Source organism: Hetaerina americana, unplaced genomic scaffold (assembly GCF_022747635.1).
Source record: "Hetaerina americana unplaced genomic scaffold, ioHetAmer1.1.p SCAF_16, whole genome shotgun sequence".
Lineage (NCBI taxonomy): Eukaryota > Metazoa > Arthropoda > Insecta > Odonata > Calopterygidae > Hetaerina > Hetaerina americana.
Genome location: NW_027286719.1, coordinates 2,902,426 through 2,911,967, shown reverse-complemented (window position 1 = coordinate 2,911,967; position 9,542 = coordinate 2,902,426). Strand labels below are relative to the sequence as shown.

At 36.1% G+C, this 9,542-nt stretch overlaps 1 protein-coding gene across 1 annotated transcript in view; it reads left to right on the top strand.

Moving 5' to 3' along the window:
• The first annotated feature begins 339 nt into the window (after window positions 1-339).
• The window catches only part of LOC139687055 (DNA (cytosine-5)-methyltransferase 3C-like), a 29,419-nt gene continuing 20,216 nt past the window's right edge, over window positions 340-9,542 (top strand). The window contains exons 1-5 of the mRNA XM_071584159.1: window positions 340-402; window positions 2,828-2,875; window positions 2,980-3,030; window positions 5,757-5,868; window positions 7,667-7,903. Of these exons, the coding sequence (XP_071440260.1) occupies window positions 340-402; window positions 2,828-2,875; window positions 2,980-3,030; window positions 5,757-5,868; window positions 7,667-7,903 (511 nt within the window). The remainder of the gene's footprint in view (window positions 403-2,827; window positions 2,876-2,979; window positions 3,031-5,756; window positions 5,869-7,666; window positions 7,904-9,542) is intronic.

Here is a 9,542-nt window from a genome sequence, read left to right as displayed (position 1 = left end):
ATTGCTGACCTCAAAACGCCCATTGATTGTGAACATTACCTTCAAAACATGTTTTTAATTATGATGAGACTGTTCTCTTTGGGAAGGAAATGTTGAAGCAAACCTATATCTTGTTTTGTTTATTACTTATTGCCATTCATTTAATTGGGCGTTCATGGAGTGCAGTGAAAATTCGGATCCACGAAAATGTGCTCTCTGTTGGAGCAGCATTGTTCTGTGAAATGCTGTCAATCCTTAGCGTAAATTTTTGAGTTGATTACTAAGGCTTATTGTGAAGATGCTATGAAATGTTGCACATGCTATAAGTGGTTTGCCTGGCTCAAAAAGGGGTGGCAATCAATGGAAGATGAAAAGCATTCCAGAAGGCCATCAACTTATACTGATGACCCTCACATTGAGAAGGTGAGCAATCCTGTTCATGCAAATTGATGTGCAACTGTCAGAGAACTTGTAGAAGAGTGTGGTGTCTCAATTAGTTTGTCCTGACTGAAAAATCAAGGGTGCACCAAGTTGCCTCCTAATTTGTGCCTCGCCTGATGATAGCAGGCCAGAAACAACATTGCGTTCAAGTCTGTCAGGAACTATTTGATTGAGCTGAAGAGGATGAAACCTTCTTGTCCAGGATCATAACAGGTGTTGAGTCATGATTTTTATGGATATGATCGGTGAAGATTTTCCGGCCCGAAAAAAGTTTGACAAGTTCACTCAAATATATCAAGGATTTGTTGACTGTTTTTTCGATTCCAAGGAGGTTGTGTTTTACAAATACCTACCTAAAGAGCAGGCAGTCAACACAATGTAGCTTGGGGTCATGAAACTCCTGAGAAAGAGAGTAAGTGGTAAAACCAGCTAAAACTTAAGAAAAGTTGCGAGTGATTTTTTCACCACAACAATCCAAAGACTCATTCATCCTTTAGATTTTATAAATCTTCAGCTTAAAACAAGTCTTGTGTTTTCCCACCTACCTACATCCTAGAACTAGCCCTACTTTGACTTTTTCCAATTCCCCTAACTGAAAACCCCACTCAAAGGCTAAAGATTTGCCACAATTTCTGAGGTAGAGAAAAATATTACCTAGGAGCTTATGATCATTCTCAAAGAAGCCTTCTAGGACTATCTCAAAAAGCCGTACTTTGGGATATGTGTATACTTTAGGGAGGAGACTACTTTAAAGGAGACTCGGACCAAAAATTTTTTAGTGAAGTTTTATTTTTGTAATAAAAAGTTCTGGAACCTTTTGAACAGACCTAATACGGGAAAAATCTATTGGGTTTGGGATTATTTTGCTGAAACTGAGGCATGTCTCGTATTAATATTCACAGGTGGAGATGGAGTTTTTACACTATTGCTGATACCTGTATTCCTTACTAAATTCACCATCTTATTGGAGTCGATGAAGTCCTTGCATTTCTTAATATACATATCCTTTTCCATGATAACTATAATGTTCACCTTATTCGCTTTGGATATCACTAAATTATTTTGAGGGAGTGTCTCTCTGAAAGGAAAAGCTGAGTCGTATTCCCTCTCTTGGAATTTATTAATATTATGAATATTATTTTAGATACTTTATCTGGATATGTAAATCTTCCTTAAGTGGTTGGTCATAATCCACCTATAAATGCTTTAGGTATTAACTGGAAATTGGGATATCAGGAGAGTATTTCAATCCTTTTTTGAGTAGATTAACTTCTTATACCTGTTGAAAGGTGTGGTGGGAGAGATTGATCATCCAATCAGTAATCATATGCCCTGGAAGTTATGAATGCTTGAGGAAGGCAAATGCAAATGCTAAAGGCAAATGCTTAAGGAAGTGTAAACATGGGATTCTACATACATTGGACAAATAGAAAATTTATGCGATCTGATCGACTTATTGATAGCAGGAAAATGTAAATTCTGATAATGCATATATGGGAATGAAGTGTATATTAACTACTTACCCTTAAAATATTGGGCTAAAGTGGAGCATTTTTGGTGTTGTTACCTCACTAATTTAACTGGTTACAGTGCTATTGATGTGACTATGACTGAAATGATTACATAAGTTTGCATGCATGACATACATGCGTGTGTGTTGTATCAAGTGCAGAACTTAATGGGTAATTTAGCATGGGCAACTACATGATGTTCTTAATCACCATATGTAGCTTATGAATAAGTAGTAGGTTTTGGATGGCCCTGAGCAACTATTTCTTACCTATCATAATGTAAACTTCTCTGGCATAAACTCAAGTTTGTTCTACCTATTTGCTCTTTAGCTCTTTATACTTTTCATCACCTTCCTTTCCGTTTGAAAACACTGTTCTCCACAGAGAAGAATGTATAAACCTCTTCCCTGGTTAACCAAATATTCTCCCTCCTATCACAGTCCTCATCCAGCTACTCGCTATAAATATCTCCTGTTAAACGTTTTCCACATCTTTTTCCTTCATTCATGCACCTTCTCCCTTGTCATTTTACCAACAACTCCCACTAATAATGAAAGTTCACTATTTATCTTCTACCCCTTATAACTTCTAAAGCATGCTAAAGACCTTAATCAATGCTGCATCTCCAAGTCTGTCATAATATCTATGGTTTAGTAGTCATATAGCTTATTATTGCATATATAATGGATGCTCATCATATATGCTCTAGCAAAAATTACCAAGGCAAATGAATGTAAATTTTACCTAACATTATCAAATGGAGGGATTAAAAAAATTAACATTTGGGGAGAAATTTTCAGTCTCAGAAAATAAAGTACTTAGAATAGTTTCTAACTTAGATTTTATGATGTGAATATTTGTTTGGTACCATTTACAAATAATTTTTGCTTTTCCAGGAGGGATTGAAAACTTATATGTTTATATTTGATGATGATGGGACTATGGTAAGTCAAGTTCCATAGTACAAAAACATGTGCTTGTATTTAGTTATTCTTTGAAGTGAAAGGATAGCTTTCATGAAAGAGTGATCTCTGGTTTTTTTCCTCAGATGGCATGTGCAGTGTGTGCCCAAGCTGGAGAGATGCTTGTGTGTGACCAGGTTGGCTGTAGGAGGTGACCGAATGACTCTTTTTGAGATTAAAGAAACAGTTTCTGGCGTGACTTGGTGGAAAATCTTTATATTGAACTTGAAAATAAACAACTTGGCTTTTCCACTTAGGGGAAGAGGAGGGATATTTTTACCTGATAATGTTATATTATAACGAAACCTAGGTAGGGAAGAAAAAATTTTCTATGTGGAAAAGCCAAGTTGTTTATTTTCAATTTCTTTTGGAGCTATTTTAAAAGGAAGTGGTTGAAATATTTTAGATAGTTTAACTTTTCTTTTGATTAAAACAGGGTTTACTGTGTGACCTGCATATGCGAATTAGCTGGCAAAAATTCCTTGCCAATATTCAAGCAGCTAAATCCATGGCATTGCATGATGTGCAGGGGATATGATCAACAAACTGATGGATACCTTGTGCCAAAGGAAAATTGGTGGGATAATGTAAGTACAATGATTTGCAATGAAAAGTAGTTAGTCTTAGTGAACTTTTTATCAAATACCTTAGGTTTCACCCCTTCAAATACATGTGAGATGAAATGAAATCCATAGCAATAGCTCTGGGGCACAATCTTGTTCCCAAGAGCATGAAGGTCCGTTTTAATTTCAAACATTTTTCATTCAATAGAATTAGTAACTAAATTTCCATTTCATGCCAACAATTTTCATGATATAATCAGCAAATGCCAAAAATTGTTAGCATCATGTACTTCGAAACTCTAATTTTTTAGCATTTTCTAATGTACAGGTAAAGTATTCCATATTTATGGTCACTAACAGTGATTTTTCATGCATGGCAGTTTGGAAATGAGTCATGTTCATTCATCAGTGTTATGGGAAAAATTTGGCATGCTGTAGACATATTATATTTAGCATTTTTGCACTCATAAGTAAGCCTTTCATCGATTTATGTGCATAAATTACAGTCTTTAAAAATATATTCTCAATTTTAAGTCAATGATTTTGATTATAGTATGGTGTAAGGTACTCATAATTATTGATTTTAAAACTATATCTTAGGCAGGATTTTTGCGTTAATTGTAATTTCATCTTTAATTCACCAGAAATATGAGGTGTGTCTGAGAAGTATGTGACCTACGTTTTTAGTTATTTTTTTTGATTGTGAGGGTGTTGTGCACTACAAATTTTCTCCAAGAGGTCAGACGATCATCAAAGAATATTACGTTGAAGTTCTAAAAAGATTGCATGATGCCGTGGGAAGAAAACGACTGTGTCCCTGGTCAAGTGGTGACTCGCTTCATCACTATGAAAATGCACCAGCGCTTTCATCAAAAATTGTGCAGCAATTTTTGGCAAAAGACAAGATTGTACAGCCTTGTCAGCCTCCGTATAGTCCCGAAATAGCTCCCTCCGACTTTGGGATGAAAATATCACTCAAAGGAAAGCAGTTCAAAGGCATGGAGACGATTCAGAGTAATGAGATGCACAAGCTGAAGGCCATTCCAAAATCTGCATGCGAGGACTGCTTTAAGATGTGGAAGCTTCACTGGGAGTGTGTGGTTCAATCAAATGGGGACTACTCCGAAGGATGCCATGGCCCGGATGACGAAGAACAGCGCCAATGCGGAGATATGAATGCTGGTTGGATAGTTTTTGGACACACCTTGTATCTTATTTTACAATAGAACAATAATCAAAGTAGGGAAATAATAGTACAAGTAATTTAAAGGACATTTATCTCATCTCAATGCAACCCACAACATATCTCCCTCCACAATGTATTGACAACCCTGTCAATTAAGTGTGGGACAGAGCAGTGCTTCACTGCTAGAATCTGCAGCATTCAAATGCTTTTTGCAGAAGTCACATCTGGCTGCCAGGCATACCACCAGCAAATCCTTCGGATAGGTGATGCTAAGGATAAAATCATTGTGTGTGGACCGCATGCTTTTGACGAGATATCGCCACCTGAGAAACAAATTCTTTACCCTTGGCAGAAAAATTCCATACAGAGTGGCAGACAACCTTTGTAGGCATCTCATCGTAGTTATAATGATATAATACTTGGGCCCTTTGAATGGTGCACATGACTGTGCTGCACATTCAATAGGGTCAGCACCACATAGGAGACCAAAAGAGGAGTAATGCTATTGGCATGCATGCTACCTTTAGTAATTGTACGTATGAAATGCCATCATTTGGCCCATGAACTCACAAAAACATTTTTTTTTGTGGTTTGTCATGATTTCTAGCATCAGTTATTGAACGGTTGTGCATTGTTTAGTTTCAGCTGGAAGTATCTGCTATTATTTTATTAGCGTTCCTCTAGTGCCCTTACTTAAATCGAGGAGCAGAGGCCATACAATGGTATTTGACTTAAGCTTGCTCCTGAGCCTCTATTGTACCTGGCAGATATGTATAAAACAAATGTCTGCTTTCTGGAAGAACCAAAAATATAAAAACACTACTGCATGTAATTTGTGAAATTTCTAGTGGCAATAATAGCCGGTGAGTTTTAAGGAGCTTCGGAGTCTTGTCATATAAACACAAATCAATTCTTCATTTAAACTCAATAAAATATATATCAATTTTCAACTTTGATATTTACATATTTATCCCTGAAAAATGCTTTTGAATTCTGTCAAATCAATTGTTGAAATTTTTTGTGAAAAGCATAATTCCAGAATTGATTTAGTGAGACTTTTTACTTCCACTGTTCATTTGTACATTTAGTGTAAATCATATTGGCTTCATTGCAGGTCACCCAGCTATTTAAACCCAGTATCAGTAATCGTGGAATGGACAGCACTGGCAAAATTTGTCAGAAAAATACAATTAAAGTGTTGTCACTCTATGATGGAATAAGCACAGGTAAAATTACATAGATTCAGTTGGTGAACATTTAGAAACACCTCTGTTGTGCATATTTTTTCCTTATATTCAGACATTCATTTAGGGACACTTCAAAAGGGATTTATGAATCCATCTTAGATATTATTTGTGTCATTACTGAGGAGCTCTACAATCTATGGGACCCACAAATAATGGAACAAGTAAGGTCAGAGAGACATAGATAACAGTTAGACTGTTAGTATTTGCTTCATGCTTGTTGACCTGTTTAACTGTCCCTTGGATTCACAGCATCACACTTTTGTTTTGAATCATAGATTTTGCCAGTGTATTATGCTACTATTTCCTATCCATGATGTGCACATATGCGCAAAATTCCGCTGTGCAAAGTAGTGTATGCAAAAGTCTGTTGCACCCAGCTGAGCATGCTAATTATAGCACACCATATGAATAAACCCCAATGCAGTAGGAAAGCAATTTTCCTAGCTGGTAAACTAGGTAACTGCGGTGGTCCCAATTTGCATCAGTGCACAGTATTTTTTTCAAATTTGTACATGGAAAAGTCACTGGGTGCTAAGTATGGTGGATATGGCTGCTGTTGTAATGATTTTATCTTTCAGTCCATAATTTTTACCATCGAAACTGTAGAGATGTGTACCTACTATTGTCTTGATGGAGGAAAACTTTTTTCATTGCCCGATAATAATTTTTTAATTGATTTATTTACTCAACCAGTGCCATAATGATGCATTATACTCTCTATTTACTTATTACCCATTTGGTAAATAATCAATGTAGATGATTTCATCTGCATCCCAAAGAACTGTGGCCATCCCCGTGTTGGCTAGTTTCACAGTTTTTGCCTTATTCAAAGCCAGTTTACTTTTGGAAACCCACTATTATGACCGCTCTTTTGTTGCTGGAGTATAGTGGTGAATTCATATTTCATCTACAATTATGTATCGGAGCTAAAACTCACCAGAATCATGTTGGAAATGTGCTGAAACAATCTCGCTCTCAATCAATCACATGATTGACTTATTCTCCATCGAGAGCTAACAAGGCACACATCTTGCTGAGATTTTTCCACACATAATTTCTCATGGGAAATTAAAATCACTGAACTGTGTGATATGCCTCTGGCTTCAACTACTTTGGGAACTATGGTTTGTCGAAAACACTAAACCATATTGCAAATTTTGTCAATCATTTTGGAGGAGGCCACTTTCCCTGGACATCTTGCCCTATGTTCATCATTTGTGGATGTATGGCCATGTGTAAACTCAATCATCTATTTGCAAATAGTCATGAATGTATGAGTATATGTACCATGAACTTAATCCAACTTGGCTTTTGTGAAGTTCAGGATAGGAACTGGCATCCACGACAATGTGAGACATGGTAAAGCAGCGAGCTCTGGGTCAAAGGCTGCAGAAAACTTCATTGGTGACTTCAAGAAGCTTGTAGATTCAGAGCCTCATCATGTTTTTAATTGTGATGAGACATTTTTTCTGGAAGAAGATGACGACCATTTGAATATGTGGTCAAAATAGACCTAAAATAAATTTATAATAGATGAATGAAAATTTAACATTAACTGCTGATATTCATTCCAAAGTTACCATGGATGGTTACCCTTTCATATTTTAACACTTCTGTCAAAACTAATGAATGAGAAAATGCACATTGCATGAATACCTTGGAGAATGAACCCTGAATGATTCCTTAATTCAAGTAAATGCAGAAATATGTTAACGAATAATTTCTGCTCCCTTAATAACTAATAATTTGTGTTAACCAATAATTTCTATTTTTGCAGGTTATTATTGTTTGACACTTTTAGGATTCAAAATTGATTCATACTACGCCTTTGAGATTGACGTGAATGCAATTAATGTCAGTAAAATGAACTTTTCTGATAAAATTACTCATCTGGGAGATGTGGAAAAATTCACGTATGATCAGATATCTTACTTGTGTCCATTTGACTTGGTGATTGGAGGATCTCCTTGTAATGACTTAAGTGCTGTCAACCCAAATCGCAAGGGATTATATGGTAATGATACAACTTTGCTTGCTTTTTATCCTTGACCAATTATGTTTTTGAATTCACTTTTCCAGTAAAATGAGGAAATTAAGAGATTTTTTGGACTTGTGTGTCCAAATAATGATGAAGAAATTTTGCTTGGATACTTTTTAAGTTCAAATTTGGTTCCAAACCTGAACAAAGAGTGAAGCATTATAATGTGAGGACTATAGGATAATTAGTTTAATGTCATATTTGGCAAAGGCAATATTGAGACTATTCAGTAAAAAGTTTACGTAATAATGTGAACTATTACCATAACTAATGCTCGGTGTGGTTAAAAGAGAGGGAAGGATATGAAACAGTTGCTGTAATTAGTAAATTAATGGTAGGAATGATATAGAATGTAACCAGAATATCTATCTATGCTTCAAGGATTTTAAAAATGGCATTCAACACAGATAAGTGAATACAGCTGGTGAAATAAATATAAAATATAGTAGTAGTCTAGTGAGATAGAAGGCTTATTCAAATTCTGTATGTGATTCAGATGCCACATGTAAGGGTTGTGGAGTATTAGACACTGAAGTGAGACATTGGGCGGGGTTATTCTCTAATGATGATGCCCATTGGAATTTGCCATTAAGATGATGACTGGTTGAAATAGCATTGATAGCTATTTCATAAAAGTTACCGGATCCATTTGCCTGTTTGGGGGTGAATGGATCATCTATATTCACTGCAGGAAATACAGTGTAACATTGCTTTTAAACCCTTTCCCCCGACATTTTCTTCAAGTTCTGAGAATTTTTGAATCCTTGAAATATAATCTTATCCTTACACTTAAGCTTTTCAATGTTGAACTATCCTGCAAATAACTACAGTTAATGAAAAAACAGGCACAAAATCAAATCATACTCTTCAGATTAACGCCACCTTCATACTCTATTCATCAAAACCTAACCAGTATCTTGTAGTATTCTTATAATTTGGTACAACTTAGGTTTGCAAACAATACTTGGAGAGTCTGCAAAGATGACGAAAAAAATAAATTTCTCCATTAAAAACATTTTTTCCAAATATCCCATCAATGGGATATTTGGAAAAATCACCTTTTCTGTTCTTCTGTACACTTTGTGAATGGCAAATGAGGAAAGAAGCTATGTACAAGGTGTGATCAAAAAAATACATGACTGATTTAATGACTTGTTTATTTTGATAGATACAGCTTAATCAAACTTGTCGCCCTCTAAGTACATGCCTTGGCTGATGACACACCTTTGTCTACGTTTCTTCAAGCCCTCAAACCTTGCCCAGTAAGCTGCCTTAGGGATCCTCTTTAGGTCCGCCTTACAATTACTTTTAATTTTGGTATTAAGAGTCGAATCGGCGCCCTTTCAAGATTGATTTTAAGTTTTAAAACAAAAATAAGTCTGATGGAGCCACATCTGAAGGGTAGGGTGGCTATGGGGTCACGGAAGTTCTGGTTCTGGTGAAAAACTCTGTTGTGATCAGCATCGTGTGAACCGGCTTGTATAGTGGTGGAAACGCCATGCATTGTTCCTCCGCATGTCCGGCATCTTTTGGCTCACTGCAACCCTCAGCCTCTTCATAACCTTTTGAGTTTAAATCTTCATTGACGGTATGACCTTCCGGAATGTATTCGTAA